General features: G+C 43.9%; 1 protein-coding gene across 3 annotated transcripts in view; it reads right to left on the bottom strand.

The window, feature by feature from the left end:
• Positions 1–315: 315 nt before the first annotated feature.
• BOD1L1 (biorientation of chromosomes in cell division 1 like 1) overlaps positions 316–25,382 on the bottom strand; it is a 53,405-nt gene continuing 28,338 nt past the window's right edge. For 2 of the 3 annotated variants that reach the window (XM_086407483.1, XM_086407484.1), the window contains exons 13-26: positions 24,078–24,121; positions 22,392–22,449; positions 21,347–21,417; positions 16,453–16,525; positions 15,169–15,248; positions 13,347–13,431; positions 12,917–12,987; positions 11,832–11,907; positions 11,713–11,747; positions 10,414–10,459; positions 7,868–7,917; positions 7,685–7,769; positions 7,130–7,283; positions 316–1,666 (exon numbers count right to left, since the gene is read on the bottom strand). In XM_086407483.1, coding sequence (XP_086263609.1) covers positions 1,549–1,666; positions 7,130–7,283; positions 7,685–7,769; positions 7,868–7,917; positions 10,414–10,459; positions 11,713–11,747; positions 11,832–11,907; positions 12,917–12,987; positions 13,347–13,431; positions 15,169–15,248; positions 16,453–16,525; positions 21,347–21,417; positions 22,392–22,449; positions 24,078–24,121 — 1,046 coding nt within the window. In that variant the 3' untranslated portion in view covers positions 316–1,548. Of the gene's footprint in view, positions 1,671–4,587; positions 4,725–7,129; positions 7,284–7,684; positions 7,770–7,867; positions 7,918–10,413; positions 10,460–11,712; positions 11,748–11,831; positions 11,908–12,916; positions 12,988–13,346; positions 13,432–15,168; positions 15,249–16,452; positions 16,526–21,346; positions 21,418–22,391; positions 22,450–24,077; positions 24,122–25,382 lie in introns of all 3 variants that reach the window. The other variant, XM_086407485.1, reaches the window with a different exon arrangement.

Raw genomic sequence — 25,382 nt, 5'->3', positions numbered from 1 at the left:
CAACCTAGGACCATCGAGTGCCAAGATGGTTCACCTAGGAGTATGGAGTCTTGCAACCTGGTCTGGCTTCTTACCCTTAACTAACTTTAAGACAGATCACTTTAGAATTTTGAGCTTTGGTTAAATTCAAACATATCATGTTCCTTGTCTCTGAAGCCCCTTCCAGATATAACATTAACTCTACTGAGAGAGGCCATCGCCAACTCAAGTCTGAATGTGAAAATGGAATAAATAAGACCAATTATTTAAAGAGATGAAACAGCTTTCACAGGGAGACATTTTAAAATCGGGAAAAAAAAAATCTTAACACTCAAGTTTTGGGAAACATTTTATAATTTATATATAAAATCTCAGTAAGAAACAATGTAAAATGACAGAAATATCCACCTTACATTAAGAGTCAAAAAAAAATTCACACACATTGAATGTAAATTTTAATTATAAAACAAGAATATGAACAAAACACTTTAAAATAATCTCAATTATTTGGCAACTCATCACATCATTGCTAGAGACAAATTTGATCTTAAGAAAAGTTTAATTTTATGAAAAACTTAAGTTGGACAGTTTGCTCATATGGGAGTTAAAACATGTTTAAAAAAGAATCTGGCAATAAAGCCAGGTTCTATCTTGAAATAACTGTGTATAAAACAACATATAATCCTGAAGCTCAACAGACAGGGGTGACCTAATCTTCAATGCGTTTCTCTTCACTGAAAAAGACACTGTGGGAAGAATGTGCAGTAACACAGAGAGACATGGGTACCGACAGGGGGGTTTCTGCTGCGGTGACGGACCCAGAACCCCCGACGCCGGAGGGGCTGGTAGTAAAGTCACAGATTCGAGCATCACCTACAAACGAGTTACATTCTTAAAAAACAGTCACAACTGTGAAAGGAAAAGCAATGGAGACCCTTTCTTGAGCTAACCTACTTTACTCGGATACATGCGAGAAGCGTCTGTATTTCCTGCCAGATGAGATTCAGATATTTACGGGGGAGGCAGAGTCCTAAAACATCTCTACTGATGACTGCATAGCATTTAAAACCCCCCTTTTTTTTTATTAAAAAAACAATAATAATAAAATAAAATAAACAGATATATAGTAAAGTTCACAGATAAGTTTTCTCTGTAAAATAAATAAAGTGTTCATTGATTAGCATCATACATAGAGTAAAATACAACCTATTTTTACATGTTTATATACTGTACACAGATTACCAGTGGGCAGCCTGGTGTCTGATGGGCTGGAAGGGTTTACATGAGTGACGTGTCACATCCGGAAATCCCAATTTCGAATGTTAAAATATACAACTACTTTGTTTTGAGTTCAGATACAAAGTAAACTTATTTTCCTTTATCTGAAATTAATGTACATAATACCTCTATGAACAACAGTTTATAAAGCTGCTTAGAACGTAACACCTAGGTACTTGGCACACATGCACGGCCTTCCCCCGGTTAAATGCTGCGGCCCGTGGCCCCGAGGCGCGCCCCTCTCCTCGGCCCCGTGGCCCCTGGGGACCGGCCGGGGTGGCCGCGGCCCCGTTACCGCTTTGCCTTCTTCACCAGGATCTCCTCCACCCTCTGCTGGCCTCTGGTGCGTGCCCCGGGGGGGCTGGCTTCTCTTTTGCGCTTGGCAGAAGGGGAGAGCTGTGCCTTTGATCTGCAGGAAACAGAGGTCAAGGCTGTGATTAAGACTCGACGAAAAGGACCTGCTTCAAATTATTTGGGAGATCTTCAAACACTGGAAGGTTTTTGAACTTGAGAGCCAAGAAGAGGAAAGCTGGATAAGGGCTACACGGGAAAAGGGGACCCTGGAAGAGCCTGCGCTGACTGCTGTCTACCGACAGCCTCACTCCTAACAGGCCATGAGGAGGAGTCAGGAAGCCCCAGCTGAGGTTCTGGGTGGGTGCTGACCCAGGTCAAGTCCACTTTCTTCTCGAGCACCTAGTTCTGGTATCTATACAGAAGAGACATCAACAGCCAGTCCCACGTGAAACAATTATGAACACAGCAGGATGGCATGATCTGAGCACACGAACACCGGTGCTCGCAGGATGCTCCCAGAGGAGAGCTGGCAGTCTTAGAGAGGGTGTGGGAACTCAAGAAGAGCTCTCCATCCCGTCTCCCGGCTAGCAGCCCAGCCCAGGCTGTTCTCTGTCCTGCCTGCAGAATGACTTGTCGGAAATGTCAAGTTAATCACGTCCACGTCACGATCTCGTTTATCTCCATCCTCAGGATCTCTGATGCCTTCAGCACAGAACCATCCGGAGCCCAACAGAGTCCCTTACCACCTGCCCGGGATGCCCTCCTGGACTGCAGCCCTGACAAAGCAGCCTTGTTTCCTAACGCACAGTGTTCTTTCACATTGTCTGCTTGGGCAGGTAATTTTTTTTGGCTTCCCCATGACTCAGTAGTAAAGAATCCACCTGCAGGGCAGGAGACACAGTAGACACAGGTTCGATCCCTGGGTCGGGAAGATCCCCTGAAGAAGGGCATGGCAATCCACTCCAGTATTCCTGCCTGGAGAATCCCCACGGACAGAGGAGCCTGGCGGGCTACAGTCCATGGGGTCACAAAGAGTCGGACACGACTGAAGCAACTGAGCACACACGCAATTTTTAAAAATACCCCACACCTCCTATCTAGCAAACTTCATTCTGGAGCCTCAGTTCAAGAACAATTCCTTCTGGGAACTCTTTCTCATCACAGAGCAACCTGCCCTTTGGGAACCCGCAGACAGCACTTTCTGTCTCCACCAGTACACTTCTGGTTGTTTGTTTGTCCACTAGGGTTTTTCAAATTACAGGTTACAGCCTTTATTTTAAAACAAAGTATTAATAGAACACAATAGAAAATACCATTGATGTCATGTCTATTCAGTTTGGGCATGAAAATTTTGTTTCAGTGACGGAGGCAGTATTGCAAAAGACAATCTTCCTGTGAGCCGCCTGCTGTAAAGAGAGTTTGAAAACCAGCTACACACACGTCCTCCCAGTTAAGACAGGATGTTTCTCCAGGGCAGCTGCGGAGGTTATTCATTTTCCTCTCTCCAAGGCCTAGTACAAAGCCCGATCTGTGTACACGAGCAATAAATGTTATACCAAAGAATGAAGATGCTTGGATAACTAAAATGACAGGAGATGGAGAAATGGGACTTCACTGATGTGAAGACCTGTCTGCTCACTGTTCCTTTGACAGCAGAGGTAAATACGCTCAAACTGACTCAGATAAAGTTGAGTCAGGTACTGTTGTATACCATGCAGTTCAAGCAGTTGCTTGTCAATATCCCATTTCAAGCCGTGTCTGGGGAGAGCCACCAGCCAGAGTGACCAGCTGTTTACCCAGGAGTGGGTGTGTTGCCAGCACAGTGCTGACGCCATGCAGTGGAGAACAGAAGCTTGGCGCAGCGGCTTCTGCCCAGGGGCGTGAGGTCAGCCAGGCAGGCCCTCTCTTCCCGCCCAGAGGGTGGCCTGTGCCCAGAAGCCCTGGCAGCACCTGGGAGCTCATCAGCAATGCAGACTCTCAGGCCTTGCCCCAACACTACAGAAGTGGAGCCTGCGTCTCAGCAAGAGCCTCTGTGACTGGCCTGCACACTTGAGTTTGAGAAATAATGAACCAGACCTTTGTGAGATTCTTCTCCTCAAATACACAATAAAGATAAATACTATGTTTTATTTACTGAGGAATAATGGGAGAGAATCCACGTGAAAGGTGCCTGGCACTCCAGTTTGCTTCCCTTTCTATCATGGGGGAATAATAGTGTGCGTGCACACACACACACACGCGTATGCTGTGAAGACCTAATGTGATTCGACGTACCTAAACAGCCATTGTATATTGGGAAGTCTTATTTTTTGATGCTATCATGTACGGAAGGTAAGTCAAGTCCCTGACCTCAAGGAAGAAGCTTACAGACCAGGGAGGAAGACAAAATGAACACCCCCAAAGCAATGGCACATGCCACTGCACACCACACACACTGGGCCGGAAGGGCAGAGGACGGGGATGTGGCCGGGCGGAAGCAGGCAGGGCGTGTGTGTGCAGGACGGAAGGATCTGGTGATGGGGGGGCTGGTGGCGAGGGTGCTCCTCAAGGAAAAACTGGCACAAACTGCAGGATGCGGGAAGGTGACTCGGGCGGCATGAAGGTGCCCGCTGGCCCACGGCTGTACCTCAGGCGGGTGCCCTTCTGCTACCTCATCGTCTCTCCAGTGGTCTGTGCAAAAGAGAGCTGGCTCTGGGCTGTAACCCACTCAACCACGCTGCACTGCTTTAATCCAGCACCCGGCGCTGTGCCCAGCTGGGGAGAAACAAGGCGTGCCTTTGGTCCTGGGGGGCAGGAGCTGATGGCAAGGAGCACAGGATAAAGCCAGTGCAGGAGTGCTGTGAGGCAGGGAGGACTGAGGCTCCCTCTGGGAGTCCTTCCCGCTCTGTCTAGAGTAGGTTTCCACTTGGCAAGCCGAGGACCCCCAAAGATAGCTGTGCGGCAAGACTCTTAAACTTAGGGAGAAAGTATCAGTGCACCACAAAAAGCTTCAGGGGGCTAGAGATGACTTCAAGTGTCAGCAGGGACTTTCCTTCCTAATGGGGGGAAATTTACTAACTTCTTCACTGGCAGATAATTTTTCTTTTGCTAAGTTTTGGTGATATCTAGTAGAAACTACTCCTGGGCTCCCAAGTTTGGATGCTGCGTGTATAGACAGCTCTCCATGCTTCTTTCTGAAACAGCTGACAGAAACCCTGGGCGATGGCAGCACTGAATGCCCCAGCCCCTGAGACTAGAAAGGGTGAGGCTCCTCGTGGGCAGGGCAGAGGTGGGGACAAAAAGTAGGAAAATGCCTGGTTCTCTGGGTCTTGGCTGATGAGCAGAACTTCATGTCACCAAGACTAACTCTGCTTCCCTGACTCCAGCTCTGCTTTTACCATGTGGATACTTGACCATGACTGAGAGAAAGATGAACCTGTGATCAACAGAAAACATACTGGCTGATAAAGTGAGATCCCAAAGTGCTCACCAGGGCAGAAGGTGGACCAGATGGATGAAAGCACAGTGTGAAGGCCCGGTGACCGGGTCTAAGCAGTGGGGCCCGCACAGGCAGCAGGTGAAAGAAGGGGTGCCTCACAGGACAAGGGATGCGCTGAGCTGCTGTGCAGCCCAGGCTGGGGGAGCCCAGCAAGCTGGATGCAGGCTGAGCTTGGTCTCTAGGAAACAAGGCGGACAGTCCTCTTCTGGATCCGTCAGCGCACACCTGGAGTCTACATTTGCTTCTTAAAGAGAATAATCAATAGATAAACTGATGAGAACAAACAGGAGGACGAGGGGGCCCAGTGCAAGAGGAGACCGGGAAGCTGCCCTCCGGTGTTTAAGCGAAAGCTGTACAGGAGGCTCTGAGAGCAGAAGCTATGGGGAGGCCAGTGCCCACTGCACACGGAAGAAAATCTTTCCCACCCAAGGTAACACGCAGAAGCAGAAAGACTCTTCCAGAGCAGCTGGGGCACCGTGATCGAGACCCTGATGGGCCCATAGAGACCCCAGGCGACCCTGAGAACCTGGGAGATGACACAGGCGCCATAGCCCTAGAGCCAAAGCACTGGCGCCGAGGCATCTGAGGTGAGAAGAGCCCACGTGGAGACCACAGGCTGCTGCAGTGCACGGAGGAGAAGTATCGATAATCCGGGTGATCACAGAACCATAACATAATTTACTTTTGAAGAATGGATTTGAAAAGGCACACGTCTCAGCTACTGCAGATGCTCACTGGAAGGTGCCTTGGCGGCCCGCGTCGGGCCCTACTCCACTGGGTGATCTCCCCGTGATGCACAGGAGGGCACGGTGGTGCTGGGGGTCGGCATCTAGACGTGCCCCCACCCTCTCGGTGCATGGTGAGCTGCACTTCTCAGTCAGCAGGTTATCTTGGTTTTCTGATTTCTAGTCATCCAAGCTGCCCTACCTGGAAAACCTTACCTTTAGCCCTGTGAGCTCCTAACGTCTTTTGGCTCTAAAAATCTGACCAGGGCACAGATAGCTAATGATGTCCAATTTTAGAGAAATTAGAAATTGGCTGATTTTAAATCTTTACATAAACACGTAAGTGTCAATGTATGGCAAAAACCACTACAATAAAGTAATTAGCCTCCAATTAAATTTAAAAAAAGGCAGGCAAATAAATAAACACATCAGAACTACTATACTGCAGTGACAGATGTTAATAAGTGATACTCTTGAAATTAATATTCCTCAACTTTCTAATCTTGGATAATGAAATTATAGAAGATGATACTAAGATTAACAGCTTGTGAATCACATTAAAGATGGAAAATATTCATGCTTCAGAAGTTACAAAACTATAAAGTGATAACACATTTCTCAAACTGTGCTGTAGGAAAGGTACCCTGATTGATGCTACCAGGTATAATGACACAGGGAGGGGGCTGGCAAAGTAAAACTGACAAAGTTGGACAGGCTTCCTTCCTCAGGACCACGACTAGTGCGTTACAGTGGACACTGGCTCAGAAGGAGAGGGAACTCACGGGCACTCCCCAGACTCACGTGAGCCCGGCCTTCTTTTCTCCAGAGGCTTCCGGCTACGTGAGGGCTTGGGAGCATGCCCCGTGGGAAGCGTAGGACATCCCCAGCCATGTGCGTGGAGAATGGGGCACTCGGATGGTCTCCTGTGACGGACCCATGACATGGTGCTGGGAGGGGCACCGACGATGGGGACGGGTCCGAGCCTTCTCCCTCACTGCAGCTAAGCACGCTGCGCACGCGGATCATGCTGTATGCGTCCGTTTCCACCGACCGTGCTCAGCAGGCCTCTGAGATCTAACTGTACTTGATAAGTATTCATAAAGGAACCGAATAGGTTCCACAAAACAGGCATCGAAGCCTGGCAATGATTCTAAAGGGCTCCTGGAAAATGGTTTAAGATGGAGAACGGGTTTCCCCGGGGGGGAACTGAGATGTCAGAGGGCTGGGAACACGTGCTCTCTCTCTGCTGGGGCTTGCGTTTTGTGCAAGGAGAGGGCTCACTCTGTGGCACGAGTGAGGCAAAGAGATGGAGCCCTCGCTGTGGTCTGATGGAGAGCTGGGGGAAGGTTCTGGAAGCTCCTCGTGGCCCCATTACCTCTGAGCCTCTGATCTGGTGCTGGACCTTGTGGTGGCTCCGGATGGCTCCTCGTCCTCGTCCTCCTCCTCCTCCTCCTCAGACTCCTGGTCTTTCTTGTCCTCAGTCGCTTCAGAAACTGATTTCTGACGTTTGCGCTCTGGCTCTGAGGATTCTGTTCAGACAGAAGGGAAACATCTGGACTGTACAATTCCCAAAGACACTTCCAGAGGACAGAGTCGCAGAGTTTAGAACAAAGGATATTAGGGACTTGGAGGCAGAAGAAGTGGTTTTCCACTTCCTTTTTGTTTCAGCACTTGCAATTCACAACTGTTTAACTTAATCTCAAACACATTTGGGATAGTTTACTTAGGCGGTTCACAGCCAGCATTTGCGAAAAATTCACATGTGCTCAGAAAAGCATCTGGAATGTGCCATTTCTGACACGGGATTACAGCCATTTCACACATATTTATGTAGCATTAATACTAGCTGGACCCCACTGGATTTTTCCTCATCCAAAGAAAAAGTCTTAAAAAGGTGACTCTGACATGTAAGACCTTGCCAGTAACATACCAGCATCATCTGACAGAGTGAGCGAACGCTTGGGCTTTCTTCCTCTCCGACGCACATTTGCCACAGATTTTTCTTCACTATCATCCTAGAAGAAATAAAGTTAAAGTGGAAAGGATGGTCACTTGAGCATTTACTAAGTTTTATTTCTATAGGACATGTCTTGATCAGAAAATTAACACTTACGTTGCTTCCACTTCGCTCTTGAAGGTTAGGTGTTTCTTTATTGGTTTCATCTTTAAGAAAAGAAAGATTTCTACATTAATAGTTTATTAGTGTCAAATTAAATTTCAACAGTTTGTTGTCTGTGAATGTACCTAATTAGTGCTAATTAAGGTATCGTTACACAATTCATCATTGCTTTTTTGTATCAGCCAAACAAAGATTGAGATGGAAAACCTAAGCAGAGAACACATCAGAATCGAAGTCAGGACACCCAGGTTTGCATCTCAGACCTGGCGTGAATAAGCTATGTGATCTGGGCCAATTACTTAAATTCCTAGAGCCTTGGTTTTTTATCAGTGAGAAGGAGTTGGGTTAGAACGCCTTCATGGTCTCTCTCTTTCAGCTCAAATATCTGAATCTGGAAAGGGAGGAGGAAGAGGGTATCCAGGGAGCCCCCGACATAGCAGGAGCTGCAGTTCAGGATTACAGACTTCACTCAAATCGTAACACAGCTCTCTAAATAGTTTTTCCAGAGTCATGTACAGATGTAAGTTGGACCATTAAGAAGGCTGAGGGCCGAAGAATTGATGCTTTTGAATTGTGGTGTTGGAGAAGACTCTTGAGAGTCCCTTGGACTGCAAGGAGATCCAACCAGTCCATCCTAAAGGAAATCAACCCTGAATATTCATTAGAAGGACTGATACTGAGGCTGAAACTCCAATCCTTTGGCCACCTGATGTGAAGAGCTGACTCATTTGAAAAGACCCTGATGCTGGGAAGGATTGAGGGCAGGAGGAGAAGGGGACCACAGAGGATGAGACGGTTGGATGTTGTCACTAACACAATGGACATGACCTTGAGACGGGAAGCTTGGAGTGCTGCAGTACGTGGGGCTGCAGAGTCAGACGTGAGGTAGGGACTGAACAACAACACAGAGCACAGGCGCCGTTTGACAGGGAGGAAAACGAGGCCTGAGCAGGTTGGCAGGTGCTTTGCTCAGAGTTCCGCAAGCAGCACGTGGGGTGGGGACTGGATTCTTAGGACCATACACTTCCATGATGGGATCTAGAAAAGTATACTGGATAAGTCTATCTTAGGTTCTGTATACCTATTCTTTATGTATTGGTTTCCTGTAGACGTTACCATTTTCTGAGAATGTATCTGGTAAGAAAAGTGAAATTTATTTCAATGCACTTAGACGCCAAAATTATGAACATGTTGATTAGACAACTCAACAGCTCAGAGGCGAACTTATCAGTAACGAAGACTGTATAGCTGCCATTTCTGAAAGTTCACTATACAAACGATGCCAGAGTTAAAAACCCAGAAAAAGGCCCACAAAGAAGAATCTAGTCTTAAACTGGTCATTGTACCCAGATTCAGAAAACTACTGCTGAGCAACAGCATTAAAACAATCACGCAGCTTAAAATAGAGTCTTTAAAGGGCATTTAACTTATGGAGATTTCTCCTTGTGCGGATTTAAAAATACAATTATGGATAAAAAGATGGTTAAAAACAAAACATTCTTTTTTTTTTGTTAAAAAGAAAACCTTAACTTTCAAAGAGATAAGAAAAAGTAAAGTATGATCATAAGATCCCACACATAGCTAAATGTGAAAAATTCTCAAATTACACATTTGCTCTTATCTTGCTGATCAGAATATATATTTCATGATATCACCATGCTATTTATTTGATCCAAAATAGCTGTCATTCTTTTTTTTTTCCCTAATCAACACTTAAAGTCCACCAATGTCTCTTTCTGCTTGTATGTAAAAAGAAAAATTTAAACCATGAAATTAAAATATACACATGGTAAAAATTCTGGAAAATGTAGGCACTAGTGAAAACATGAAATCTTCCTATTATCTCACCAAGGTGGCTCAGACGGTAAAGAATCTGCCTGCAATGTGGGAGACCTGGGTTCAATCCCTGGGTTGGGAAGATCCCCTGGAGGAAGGCCTGGCAGCCCACTCCAGTATTCTTGCCTGGAGAATCCCCATGGAGAGAGGAGCCTGGCAGGCTACAGTTCATGGGGTCACAAACAGTCAGACATGACTGAGCGACTAAGCACAGCACAGAGCTAATCATTATCAACATTTTGGAATATTTTTTTCTCTCTGGACTGAGGACAAAAATACCTCATCGAAGCAACTTTATTATCTCTTGCATCCTAGCTCTGTAAGCAGTACCAGCTGCTTTCAAAATTCTTCTGCTGAAAACAACAGGCTCTTGGGCTGAAATCTTATCTTCCTGATAAGAGCTCTCAGTCCCCAGGTTCATCTGTTTTTCCCTTAAACAAGTCCAGGAAAGTAGGGTCTGGACGTGGCCATGCCGCCCCCCTCCTCTTTGAGGCTTCCTGGACTGACAAAGACAAGAATGACTCAGATCACAGGAAAAACCAGCTACTAGAATCTCTCATGGCTACAAGGGCAGCTGCTTTTACCAAGGAAGCCACTCACTTCATTGAGAAACAAGGACATCCTAAACCCTCCCCAGCCTGCGGTTCCCCCCGGGCCGCCCCCTTCCTTAGGTCACACACAGAGCAATGCTTTCAGGCACACACCCGTTTGCATGACTTTCAGCTTGCCGCCAGGTGGAGACTGTTCTACCTAAGTTTAAACAAGGAAAAAAGAGAAGTCACTGGTTTGTCATCATCACACAGGAAGTCAATCAACAATGTGAAGAAGGTTCAGGACCTCTGTTTATTATGTAGATAGAATATCTGTAATCTACTTCCTGAAGTGGATTAAATACACCCAGAAAATATGGATACGGCTTCCCTGGTGGCTCAGAGGTTAAAGCCTCTCTGCCTACAATGCGGGAGACCTGGGTTCGATCCCTGGGTCGGGAAGATCCCTGGAGAAGGAAATGGCAACCCACTCCAGTATTTTTGCCTGGAGAATCCCATGGAGGAGCCTGGAGGGCTACAGTCCACAGGGTCGCAAAAAGTCAAACACAACTGAGCGACTTCACTTTCACTTTTCACTTTCAAACATGGATGGCTACGAATCTGAACTCACGGGTCTTTCCACAAGGATTAGGGCTGCCACACGCCTCTTCCCGTCATGCTACTGCTGCTGTGAGCACTGGAGGTGACAGAGGGCTGCTGTTAACATCCCCCAAACCGGCAAACCATCTTCTGTGTGCTGGTAAAGGCACTCACACCTTTATATGTGGCTCTTTGGTTTAGCTGTCTTGTAAGAATTCTAGTGAGGTAATGATTTCTTCATATCCAGGGAAATGGGAATCTGGAGAGGGTCATGTGACTGGCCCCGTGTCACAGCATCTGGGAGCAAGTCGTCAGTGAAGACATGTCTGTTCTCTTAATAATGCTATCACTGAAACTCATGCATTGAAGTCTTGGTGCAATAATTTTGTTGGGTACATACTTCAGGGTCAAAGATAAAGAACGGTAAAAAAGATCAAGTATTACTACAAACTTTCCTGCACTGAAATTAGTGTCCATTCTAATAAAAAAGGAACTCCATTCAAAGTAGTAAGACAGACACTTTGGAGGGTTCCATAAAGAAGCTGTTATCTAAAAATCACATAAAACAGGTATTTTCTATGTTTTAATCAAGGATGACAAGAAAATAAGTCCCTAGATAATTTTTATACAGCTGATGTGACAGGTGAGGATAGAGTCAAACTAAATTACAATGAATATAATTATGTTTATATGACGTTATTACTAATTAAAATACTATCTGAATGGTTATTTGAGGTTTTATTTTAAAAAGTTTCTTTAAAGCTTTTCAAATATTTAAAAAAAAAAAGCTAGTTGAAAATACTAATATTGCAGTGTACTCTTTCAGGTCAAGAACAGCCAGTTGAAGAGTTCTCATCTTTCGCAGTTACTTACAGTGACAAGGCCAGCATCTGTTTTGCAGTCATCTTCTGAAAAACAGGAAATAGAAATCCCACTTAGAAAATCAGTTTGAAAATATCTTGTGTGTGAACTGAAAGCACACCAATACCTACTTGTTTTTAATGATGTTTCTACAGGGTGTTTACGAGGTCTTCCTCTTTTCCTTTTAATAATTACTGGCTGATCTTCCTAAGGGGGAAAGGGGGGAAAAAAAAGGGAATAAAAAAGTTCTATCATCTATTACACAAATAGGTTGCTTTCTCAAAATGGAATTTAGAGTTCCCTCCCAAGAGGGTTCAAATCCCAGCTCTGTCTCTTAAGAAAACACGTGACCTGGGGCTCAGTGGTTCATTTTTCTCAGTGCAGTCGCCTCACCGGAGAAACACCTGTAACTGCGGTTTGAATTCACAGAGCCCTGAGGACTATGAGATAATGAGGTACTGGGAGTGCTCAATGACGGCTTTTACTCTTGTAATAAACATGCGCGTCCACTTCGTGTGCATTTATTCCTAGTCACTTGTGATCAAATGCCATCCCTTACAAAACATAAAGGAGGCCAGTGAGGACAAACATAACTATTAAAAAGCTGTATCAAGACAGGCAAACTTGGCGACGGCTATCTAGAGGATCTGGCTGGGGCACAGCTTGTCTCCCCTGATTTATGGGCCTGCACCTCAGGTCACTGCGTCCTCTGCAAATCCCGAGGGGCCTGGAGTGGCAGAACTGGAGGTCTGCCTCTCCTGCAGCCTCTCAGGAGTCCCTGACCTCGCCCCGTCAGGCTGGGTCCTGGCTGGCACCCGCGGCCGGCGCTCCGCACAGCCTGCCGCTGCTCCCGTTTCATCCCGTGGGACCCCAGGGCTCGGCAGCCCCGTTCTCTGCGCTGAGCTGGAGCCTGGCTTGGCTGTGCGAAGCTTCCCGGTCAGGAAGGGACATGGACACTGAGGTACAGATCTGGGCTGAACCCATGGGGCTGACAGAAGGAGGTCTCATACAAATGTTGGGAGAAGATGAAGACACTGAGGACAAAATACATCAAAATGACACTGATAAAGTGCTCTGCGTGAAATGCTGTCCGCGGTACTAAAAAAAGAGCTACTTCACAAGCATTTAAGAACAACTCTGGGTAAGAGCACACTGATGCACTCTGTTTTCAGTACTTGAAAAAACCTGAACAAATAAATATGAAAAACATCTCTACCTGAGATTTTACGGTGTCATCGTCATTCTGCTCTGTCTTTTCACCGGCAGCTTCACTGCTGCTGGATTCGTCTGCAGAAAGAGCAGAGCTCGTTCACTGCCGGGGCCACACTCAGCCTCAGCGCCAGGACACCCACCAAGGTGACCTAAGTCACCCGCATGCACACAGACTCCGTTCTCAGGTGGACACACTAAAGTTCATAAGCCAGAGTCTGGTTAACCAATAAGCAGCACACTTAGTGTAGAACAGGACCTTGACTAAAAACAATCTCCAAGCCCTGTTATACTCAGCACGACCACTGTGCTATATGGAGGGAAGAAAGACCAGCAAACCACAGTTTCAGCTGGCGAAGCCTGGTGAGAGAGGTGCTGACTGCTTTGAAGGATTAGTCTCTTTCAAAACAGTTTAACTGAGGAGATGTCTTACTCACCTTTTTCTTCCATGGCCCTTGAAGCAGTGCTGTCTATCTTAGAACTTGCTTTAGATAACTCTTCCAAATCTCCAGAGTTCTCTTCCTATGGAGAAGTTGAACGGGACAAGAAGCTCCCTTCTCATACCCATTTCAATATAATTACTTCAAAAGTAATTTCCTAGCCTGTTTGTTGGACTTTTTTTTTTAAAGTAACTATTTTGCTGCTTGGCAGACTATACAAAAGGATTCAAATTCTGAAGGCAGAAAAACACAAGATAAGGTTATAAAGCAACAAGGCCATTATTTTTCCTGCAAAACAGAAACTGCTCTTTTTGCTGACCCTGGACTTTTCAAGAGAAGCTCCAAAGAAAGAACTTAAAGGAATTTCCAAGAGATATTTTTCTCTTTGTTGGTCGAGGGGAGGGACCAGAAGAAAGGGATAAAGGAGAAGGAGCCAAAGAGAACTTCTGGTGTCCAACTGGGCTGGTTTAGATAAATGGTCTATCAATGGTTATATTATCTGTCCTTAGTTGCAAAAAAGTTTTGAGCATGAAATAACCAGTTGTTTATACTACAGTATTAATATAATGTATACACAAAATTATACAAACTAAATTTAAAATCAGAGGACCGTTTTATACATGGAATTTTTAAATAAAAATAATTAAGTCAGAATATATTTAAACTTAACATTAAAAACCTTACATGAAGTTAAAAGTGAAGTGAAAGTCGCTCAGTCGTGTCCGACTCTTTGCGACCCCATGGACTGTAGCCCACCAGGCTCCTCCGTCCATGGAATTCTCCAGGCAAGAATACTGAGTGGGTTGCCATTCCCTTCTCCAAGGGATCTTCCCAACCCAGGGATGGAACCCGGGTCTCCCGCATTGCAGGCAGGTCTTTTACTGTCTGAGCCACCAGGGAAGCCCTACGTGAAGTTTAAGAAAAACTTAAAAGCTACCCTTTAATCTGCCTTGCTCCAAATTAAGGAGTATTGTCTCAAGATTTTTGTTCTCAATAGGTCAGGGGAAGGAGTGGGCTTTTGAAAACCTGTTTCTCTCCTTGGCCATGACCAGCTGAAATTCCTGACAACGTATGACTTCACCTCTTCGGTTGTTAAACTTCCTTTACTGCTTTTTATTTAGTACATCAGTTACGGGGGAAAGAAGATTATAAACTGGCTTCAGTGGGCTGGCAGTCAGCTGAAGATATTTTTGGAAGCTGACTTAATACTTTTGGAACAAGCTGGAAAGAAACAGATTAGGAAAAGAGGGAGAAAGAGAAGATAGAGCAGACTGGAACAGTCAGTAAGCACTGAGTCTCAGCAATGTAAGAATGTCTAGAAGAGGAGAAACCTGGCCTAGAACAAAAGACAGGATAAGAACAGAAATAAATATTTGTGAGTTACTTCCCCAAGACACAAGACGAAAATAAGACCACAGGAAAAAGGACGATGAGTGAGCCGCACCCTCGGACAGTCTGTGTATTAGGGGCTGGAGGTGAGGCAAAGAGAAGCCCGTGTATTACAAATTTACATCACATGTATCACTGTATTTCACTGCTCTGATACAAGTATATCTGTAATAAAGCTTATTATACTTGGGAACAAAGGACCTCAAAGTCTAAAGAAGTCAATAATACCACTGAAAAAGAACCTAAGCAATGATTATATCTAAACTGTGACAGTAATAGAATCTTGCAGTTTATGATTATAAAGTGTAACATTTTTCTTTGAGAGAGTCTAAAAACTATACACCTTTTGCAATAAATACACAGAATACATACACACAGTGATGTAAACAGGCTACCCCTAAAACTTAAATTTAATATGTGGAAAAATTACCTTTGTATCTTGTGGCTCAGTTCCAGAACACTGCCTCTGTGCTGTTTCTATTTTGGAATCCAGGACATCTGGGGTATCGTCTGAAAATCAGTTTAAACAGAATCACAAAGGAATAAAAGCTAAATGAAAAATGAAATGCACAGTTCTATTTCAAGACAGTTTGAGACTTCTTTCTTAGGCTTATGATACAGTGAAGCCAAAGCGATCCTAAATGTATTTATAATGTCATGTGACACAAGCACTGGGCACTGGCCTGGGCCCTAGCAAAGCCGAAAAATAAAAAATCTACAAATGCTTAAATGACTCCAACAAAACAGCAGGTTCTGTGGAGAGGGCTTAGGGCACAGAGTTTCTAGACATACTTTTTAACTTCCTGAACAACTTACTCTCTAAGTGGTATGGCTTAGTGATGAAGACCATGATCTTGGGAATCAGATTTACTTGGTAGAGAAAAAGTCACAATTTCTCAAAATCTTTATTTCTATATTTACAAAATGGCAATAATATCTGACTCACATAGTGATTGGGAATGTGTATGAAGTACTAGAGATAGTACCTAGGTTTGGTATGAACTCAATAATTACAAAACATGTTCCCAACCAAAAAAGTAAAGTATGTAACTATCCATTTTTTCCTCACATATTATTTGTTATTTAATGAGTTTGCATTTTATGTCAGGTATTAAACTATAAAAGTCTCTGCACTGTCCAAAATGGGAGCCACTAGCCACAATGGCTCCTGAAATTTAATTAAAAATTCAAATACAATGAAAAACTCAGCCTTTCATTCACAGTGACTACATTCAAGTGCTCAACAGTCGTGCGCCTTGTAGCTGCCAGTAGACAAAACAAATACGGAACATTTCCACCTCAGTGCAAATTCTATGGGCTGGCATTGTTACAGACTGAGAGAAAATCAACAGCATGAAGCACAGAAGGGTTATTATTACAGGCATGTTACTAGAGTGCTTCACTAGCTCTGTGTGAGGCCTCTGTTTATGACATAAAATAAGGAACTCAGTGGCACCTGGAGCCCAGGTGACAGAGGGAGCCTGGGTTTCTGTGATTTCCAAGGGCTGGGTCTTCGCCGGGAACAATCTAGCTTCTAGATCAAGTCCAGAAAAGACCCTGGAGGGGTCAGGCTGGTCGGGAAACACACGAGACTCAACAGTTATAAACGATTCCTACCCTCAAGAATTTTCTATGCTACTGGCCCACTATTTGGATGTGGAAATTATATGATTTTCAGAGACATTTAAAACAGGAACATGTATATTCTAGATACCTAGTTCATCTTCTGAAGAGAGGTACTGCTTCTTTGTTTTTCTTTTAGGTATGTGCCTTTCTTCCTCTTCAACCTGGAATTACGAGTGACTGTATTAAAGGCAGCAGAACCTGGAACCAATTCTACTTAAATGGGAGCACACTGTATTAGTTTCTAGTCCTTGAGACAAATTTTTTAAAAATCTAGAATGATACTTCTGTCATCTAGATTGAGACTAGACTCATTTCGCAAGCTTGAGTCTTTTTAAAGATTTGAATATAAACCCATAAAAAATATCCAAATCTATTTTTCATTTCATAATGTACTTCAACAATTCTAAAATATGTTAAAAATATCCTCATTTTACCACCTTTGAAGTCAATCTATGTTTTGCAATTGATGGCACGTCATAAATTAATTGGCAGCATTTTTCTGCTCTCTTGGTGGCTCATTAAAAGGCTGATGAAAGGAAGTATATAAGAAAACAGTATCACTTCAGCTCAGTTCAGTTCAGTCGCTCAGTCGGGTCCGACTCTTTTCGACCCCATGAATCCCAGCACTCCAGGCCTCCCTGTCCATCACCAGCTCCCGGAGTTCACTGAGACTCACGTCCATCGAGTCAGTGATGCCATCCAGCCATCTTATCCTCTGTCATCCCCTTCTCCTCTTGCCCCCAATCCCTTGCAGCATCACAGTCTTTCCCAATGAGTCAACTCTTCGAATGAGGTGGCCAAAGTACTGGAGTTTCAGCTTTAGCATCAGTCCTTCCAAAGAACACCTAGGACTGATCTCCTTTAGAATGGACTGCTTGAATCTCCTTGCAGTCCAAGGGACTCTCAAGAGTCTTCTCCAACACCACAGTTCAAAACCATCAATTCTTCGGCGCTCAGCTTTCTTCACAGTCGAACTATCACATCCATACATGACCACTGGAAAAATCATAGCCTTGACTAGATGGACCTTTGTTGGCAAAGTAATGTCTCTGCTTTTTAATATGCTATTTAGGTTGGTCATAACTTTCCTTCCAAGGAGTAAGCGTCTTTTAATTTCATGGCTGCAATCACCATCTGCAGTGATTTTGGAGCCCAAAAAAATAAAGTCTGACACTGTTTCCACTGTTTCCCCATCTATTTCCCATGAAGTGATGGGACCAGATGCCATGATCTTGTTTTCTGCATGTTGAGCTTTAAGCCAACTTTTTCACTCTTCTCTTTCACTTTCATCAAGAGGCTTTTGAGTTCCTCTTCACTTTCTTCCATAAGGGTGGTGGTGTCTGCATATCTGAGCTTATTGATATTTCTCCCAGCAATCTTTATTCCAGCTTGTGCTTCCTCCAGCCCAGCGTTTCTCATGATGTACTCTGCATATAAGTTAAATAAGCAGGGTGACAATATACAGCCTTAACGTACTCCCTTTCCTATTTGGAACCAATCTGTTGTTCCATGTCCAGTTCTAACTGTTGCTTCCTGACCTGCATATAGGTTTCTTGAGGCAGATCAGGTGGCCTGGTATGCCCATCTCTTTCAGAATTTTCCACAGTTTATTGTGATCTACCCAGTCAAAGGCTTTGGCAAAGTCAAAAAGGCAGAAATAGATGTTTTCCTGGAACTCTTGCTTTTTCCATGATCCAGCGGATATTGGCAATTTGCTCTCTAGTTCCTCTGCCTTTTCTAAATCAGCTTGAACATCTGGAAGTTCACAGTTCATGTATTGCTGAAGCCTGGCTTGGAGAATTTTAAGCATTACTTTACTAGCCTGTGAGATGAGTGCAATTGTATGGTAGTTTGAGCATTCTTTGGCATTGCCTTTCTTTGGGATTGGAATGAAAACTGACCTTTTCCAGTCCTGTGGCCACTGCTGAGTTTTCCAAATTTGCTGGCATATTGAGTGCAGCACTTTCACAGCATCACCTTCCAGGATTTGGAATAGCTCAACTGGAATGCCATCACCTCCACTAGCTTTGTTCGTAGTGATGCTTTCTGAGGCCCACTTGACTTCACATTCTAGGATGTCTGGCTCTAGGTCAGTGATCACGCCATCAGGATTATCTGGGTCGTGAAGATCTTTTTTGTACAGTTCTTCTGTGTATTCTTGCCATCTCTTCTTAGTATCTTCTGCTTCTGTTAGGTCCATATCATTTCTGTCCTTTATTGAGCCCATCTTTGCATGAAATGTTCCTTTGGTATCTCTGATTTTCTTGAAGAGATCTCTAGTCTTTCCCATTCTGTTGTTTTCCTCTATTTCTTTGCATTGATTGCTGAGGAAGGCTTTCTTATCTCTCCTTGCTATTCTTTGGAACTCTGCATTCAGATGTTTATATCTTTCTTTTTCTCCTTTGCTTTTTGCTTCTCTTCTTTTCACAGCTATTTGTAAGGCCTCCTTAGACAGTCTTTTTGCTTTTTTGCATTTCTTTTCCATGGGGATGGTCTTGATCCCTGTCTCCTGTACAATGTCACAACCTCCATCCATAGTTCATCAGGCACTCTATCTATCATATCTAGTCCCTTAAATCTATTTCTCACTTCCACCGTATAATCATAAGGGATTTGATTTAGGTCATACCTGAACTGGACATGGAACAACAGACTGGTTTCAAATAGGAAAAGAAGTACGTCAAGGCTGTATATTGTCACCCTGGTTATTTAACTTACATGCAGAGTACATCATGAGAAATGCTGGGCTGGAAGAAGCAAAAGCTGGAATCAAGATTGCCGGGAGAAATATCAATAACCTCAGATATGCAGATGACACCACCCTTATGGAAGAAAGTGAAGAGGAACAAAAGAGCCTCTTGATGAAAGTGAAAGTGGAGAGTGAAAAAGTTAGCTTAAAGCTCAAGATTCAGAAAACGAAGATCATGGCATATGCTCCCATCACTTCATGGGAAATAGATGGGGAAACAGTGGAAATAGTGTCAGACTTTATTTTTTTGGGCTCCAAAATCACTGCAGATGGTGATTGCAGCCATGAAATTAAAAGACGCTTACTCCTTGGAAGAAAAGTTATGGCCAACCTAGATAGCATATTGAAAAACAGAGACATTACTTTGCCAACAAAGGTCCATCTAGTCAAGGCTATGGTTTTTCCAGTGGTCATATATGGATGTGAGAGTTGGACTGTGAAGAAAGCTGAGGGCCAAAGAATTGATGCTTTTGAACTGTGGTGTTGGAAAAGACTCCTGAGAGTCCCTTGGACTGCAAGGAGATCCAACCAGTCCATTCTAAAGGAGATCAGTCCTGGGTGTTCCTTGGAAGGAATGATGCTAAAGCTGAAACTCCAGCACTTTGGCCACCTCTTGCGAAGAGCTGACTCACTGGAAAAACTCTGATGCTGGGAGGGATTGGCGACAGGAGGAAAAGGGGACGACAGAGGATGAGATGGCTGGATGGCATCACCGACTCGATGGACATTGAGTGTGAGTGAACTCCAGGAGTTGGTGATGGACAAGGAGGCCTGGCGTGCTGCGATTCATGGGGTCGCAAAGAGTCAGACATGACTCAGTGACTGAACTGAACTGAATGGTCTAGTGGTTTTCCCTACTTACTTCAATTTAAGTCTGAATTTGGCAATAAGGAGTTCATGATCTGAGCCACAGAGAGTTCCCGGTCTTATTTCTGCTGACTGTATAGAGCTTCTCCATCTTTGGCTGCAAAGAATATAATCAATCTGATTTTGGTGTGGACCATCTGGTGATGTCCATGGGTAGAGTCTTCTCTTGTGTTGCTGGAAGAGGGTGTTTGCTATGACCAGTGTGTTCTCTTGGCAAAACTCGATTAGCCTTTGCCCTGCTTCATTCTGTACTCCAAGGCCAAATATGCCTGTTACTCCAGGTGTTTCTTGACTTCCTACTTTTGCATTCCAGTCCCCTATAATGAAAAGGACATCTTTTTTGGGTGTTAGTTCTAAAAGGTCTTGTAGGTCTTTATAGAACCGTTCCACTTCAGCTTCTTCAGTATTACTGGTTGGGGCATAGACTTGGATTACTGTGATATTGAATGGTTTGCCTTGGAAATGAACAGAGATCATTCTGTCATTTTTGAGACTGTATCCAAGTAGTGCATTTCAGACTCTTCTGTTGACCATGATGGCTATTCCATTTCTTCTGAGGGATTCCTGCCCGCAGTAGTAGATATAATGGTCATCTGAGTTAAATTCACCCATTCCAGTCCATTTTAGTTCGCTGATTCCTAGAATGTCGACGTTCACTCTTGCCATCTCCTGTTTGACCACTTCCAATTTGCCTTGATTCATGGACCTGACATTCCAGGTTCCTATGCAATATTGCTCCTTACAGCATCGGACCTTACTTCTATCACCAGTCACATCCACAACTGGGCATTATTTTTGCCCTTCATTCTTTCTGGAGTTATTTCTCCACTGATCTCCAGTAGCATATTGGGCACCTACCGACCTGGGGAGTTCCTCTTTCAGTACCCTATCATTTTGCCTTTTCATACTGTTCATGGGGTTCTCAAGGCAAGAATACTGAAGTGGTTTGCCATTCCCTTCTCCAGTGGACCACATTCTGTCAGAGCTCTCCACCATGACCCGCCTGTCTTGGGTGGACCCACGGGCATGGCTTAGTTTCATTGAGTTAGACAAGGCTGTGGCCCGTGTGATAGATTGGCTAGTTTCCTGTGAGTATGGTTTCAGTGTGTCTGCCCCCTGATGCCCTCTTGCAACACCTACCGCCTTACTTGGGTTAGAAAACAGTATGGACATGTCCAAATAATCCTGCAACCTGCTAAATTACCTAATCTTACAAAAGCATAAACAAGTAACACAGACACAGAGAACTCTTAATACCTATTAATACATTTAATTTCTCATCTATACAGAGAGCTAAAAGCCCTTTGCACAAGAGAAAGCACTATTCGTAAAACATGAAGTGCTTGAGTTTCCTACAAAAACCCACCTCTTTAGGATTTGCTTCAGCGCTATGACATCTTATGGCTTCTGTGTTGTCTTTTCCACCATTGGATATCTCTGAGTAAGAAATACAAAAGAAAAAAGAAAAAACAAACCCCCTTAAGTATTCACTCCAATACTTACTTTAGGCACATGTGTAGAATGGGAAAGGAAAAGAGGAAGGCACTTGACAAGTGATTGTGGTGTGATCCTTACACAACTACGTCAGGTTAAGTTCCATGATTTCTATTTCTAGAATGAGTGAGCGGGGTTCAAGGAGGGGACAGACTCACTGGCATTTACACGGCAGACCTCAAGGCCACTTTCCCCCAGCTCCTGAGCAGCAGAGCATGAGCAAGTGTCCAAGGAACACAGCACACCATGCATGCAGCTCTCTCTGGAAGTCGTGGACAAGTCACACTTGCACACTAAATGTCCACTAACAGAAGAAGCAATACAAATAAAAAATAACTGTACAGGGGATTAAGACCGCTTTCCCCATTCTTGGAACAGGGAACGAACAAAATCAGTAGGAATAAATACAACTCTGTACTTTGTTCTCAGAACAGAATTATCCCTCTGGAGCTGGCAGTCTCTCCAGCTTGCATGGAGTAAGGCCTGACTCCCGGGCAATGAGCACGTTAAGTGTGAGGGCCCTGGTCTGCTATCACACTGAGGCTGCTTGTCGGAAGGCAGCACAGTTTACGCAGCACAGAACCTCCCCTATAAGCAAACCACAGAGGACTATACATTTTGTAGTCACACTGGACAAACCCATTGTGAGGTTCCTGGCAAACTGTAATTGTTATTTAAGTCCAGGGACCATTTATAAGGTTCATGACCTTGAACGAGCCACTGGCCCACTCTCTATGTCTGTTACCTCAACTACAGGTGTGATGCTGTGAACACTCACTTTACTGGATTATATGAGTTACATGATTAAAAATTTGCCAAGTAATTATAATTAGCACAGGGCCTGCCACATAAAAGGCACTTGACAAATGACAATTACAATTAATATTAAAATTATACTACGAAATTTATTAACTTACCTTCTTTGCTATAAAATTTCCCATGAATTTCAGTTGTTTCTGAGCCTGCATTTTCGACCTAAACACACAACAGAAAAGGCTATTTATAGATATTCTTAAAAATCTTGAATATCTAGAAAATACTCTGGCTGTTTGAAGAACACTTAAAGGGACTGGCGAACGTGTTCTTTTAAATTTCACCCAGTTCAAGAGCAGAGGACACCTTCTTTTTGAAGAAGTTTCAGTTTAACAAATTAGCATCCTATTGTAGTTTATTCTCCTTGTCGTTAAAGCAGTTATGGTAAGAGTAAGAAATAAAGAGAGAAAAAACTTTAGAAATTCTCTTCCCATCCAATGATCCTTCATGATTTTCTTTTTAAAAAATGTTGAGGGATTTTGTCAATCTGTTATAAGGTTTCCCTCAGGCAAGCCTTGTCAATTTTACTTTTTTTTGAGGGAAAGCCTCTGAATATCTCTCATGCACACTCAGTCACTTTAGTCGTATCCCACTCTCTGCGACCACATAGACTGTGCCCGCCGGGCTCCTCTGTCCATGGGGTTCTCCAGGCAAGGACACTAGAGTGGGTTGCCATTCCCTTCTCCAGGGATCTTCCCCATCCAGGGACTGAACCTGAGTTTCTCATGTCTCCTGCACTGGCAGTTGAGTTCTTTACCACACTAGTGCCACCTGGGAAGCCCCCAGAATATCCTACAACATTCTAAGCCCCAGCTGCAGAATTTCCTGTTTGGAAAGGACAGACACTCTCAGAAAGGAAAAAGGCAGCTGCTGGGGGCGTCAGGGAAACAAGGCAGAACGCAGCACACGGTGGGGCAGGCCTGGAGATACAGCCACATTTCGAATCCTTTGAGCTCTTGGAGGGTAAACCCGAACAGAACCAAGTGGGGCTCTTCTCCTTCACTCAGCAGACTGGGTGTGAGGGTCTAGATACAGCCTGGGATGTCTCAACAGAGGGAGGTAAGCCCCCTGACACCATGGGTGTTTGGTGGGAAGCAGGGCTCTTCTGAGTCTTCTAGTGACACTGGAAAGAATGTGACTATCTGTGATTCACAAGCATTTTACAAAATGTACACTTCTCTATGCATTAAGACGGACCAAAAAAAAAAAAAATCCTTCAAAGACAAAAGGGATTATGAGAGCCACAGCTAGGAAAAAATATGCATTTATGGCAATTGCAATTTAGTACACTCACAAACACTTTCTAAAGATACACAGTGAAGTTCTTAAAGTCAGTTTGGTCTACGGCACCAGGATAATTTAAAACACCACAGTCCAATTTGCAGTCCCATTACAGTAATAAAAAATAGAAAGCTCCCAATTCTTCAAAGAATTTCATTAAGATTACCAGGGGAGCTCCCGAGTCTGAGGGATCTGGACCTTCTTCTATTTCCTTGGTTCTGTCTCATGATATTGGCCTAAAAAGCCACTAGAACACAGGGCTGCTGAATTCAGAGTGACTCCTTTTTTCTGAGAAAAGCAACTAAGTTTCCTGACATCAGTGGATAAAGCTGAACATGAAATTAAAGATGTGAGTAGGTTGAACTTCAATGGAGCGCACACTACAAATGGCCTCATCTCCTAAAGAAACGTGTGGCCAGCCCCTCCCCTAAATGTAATCACTTTCAAAACCTCAAACCAAAATAATCCCAAGTGATAACAACAAAATCCAAACAATTACGGTGACTTACATTTGGTGAGTCAATCGCCAGCGAAGGCTCCCTCTGCAGTTCAACTGTTCAAAGACAAAAATGAGAAATAAGGAAACTGAAAACTGGTTATGAACAACAGAGAAACCAATTGAGAGCTTTTTAGTTAAGTGGGGCTATGTCACTAAGGGGCCTAAGTGCCTTTGTGAATTATACATTTTGGACCAATTATTTTCTATCAATACCATCTATGTTCTGTCACACGACCAGAAAAACAACAAAATACCGTTCCCTGCATTTTTAGAGTAAAGGCAGCAATCCATTGGATCACTACAGTGATTTAACCATGTCAGCAATCTGAGGCTTGGAAGGAAGGTGGGGAAGGCCTGTGCTATAACTGTTAGGTGACAGGGTAACACTGGTTCATTTAAAAATAATCCCATCAAATGAAGAGTTAGAGCCTATCCCCTCAAACAGCAAAGGGCTATTTATATTCTTTGGAAGCCTCAAGTACAAGCCTACTGTTTCTACTCAACAATGACAGAACACACATTTTTCTTTTAAACAACTTCCTTTTACGTAAGTAGATCTCTTATTGAACTGTACCTAAACACAGTCTGAAATACAACTCTGGGAACAAAGAACTTCAGAATCCAAAAATGTTACCTTCTTGACAATTAACAAATGGGATATTAATTATGTGTACTGTAACATATACACAGGAATTTTAACTACCATCTATCCAAGTTTTGGGAAGATTATTCATCGTTAGGGTTTTAACATGTCAGGACGAGTGGCTTACCAGGTCTTGGGGTGGTCTTCCAGGAAGCCCTGGTATTTCTGCTTATAAGGTTCCTGTGGTCACGTACTTTGAAGGCTGCCCTTTCAGAAGGTTTGCTTTGGAAGGTCCCCACCCTGACAGCCCAGATAGCCCTGGTTGAGGATTTATACACACTACTCCTCACACACTGCCTTTCTCTTTGCCTGGTCCACCAAATACACACCTACTTGTTCTTCAATATTTATCTCCAAATTAGGGGGAATAGCAAGCGCTTGAAGTGAAAATTTAAACGTGTGTGTTCTTTGACCTCTCGGTTCACTTTTTCAAAAAAAATTGGAAAAGTACATGATTATACACATATGGAAGCTCCCTGCAGCGTTACATGTAACAGTAAAAACTACACACACAGGAGGGCACTAAGAGACCCAACAACAGGGGGACCGTGTGCTGCAGACCACTACTGAAACAAATGCAGCTGATCTGCATATGCTGACAAAGAAGGACGCCCACAACATATGGCCGAGTTTAAAAAAGAATTCTAGAGAATGTAACTCAGGCACCGAAAC

This window comes from Bos grunniens, chromosome 6, assembly GCF_055505025.1.
Source record: "Bos grunniens cultivar Pamir isolate PY7600 chromosome 6, Bosgru_T2T1.0, whole genome shotgun sequence".
In the NCBI taxonomy this organism is placed as follows: domain Eukaryota; kingdom Metazoa; phylum Chordata; class Mammalia; order Artiodactyla; family Bovidae; genus Bos; species Bos grunniens.
This window is presented reverse-complemented; position numbering and strand designations above follow the sequence as displayed.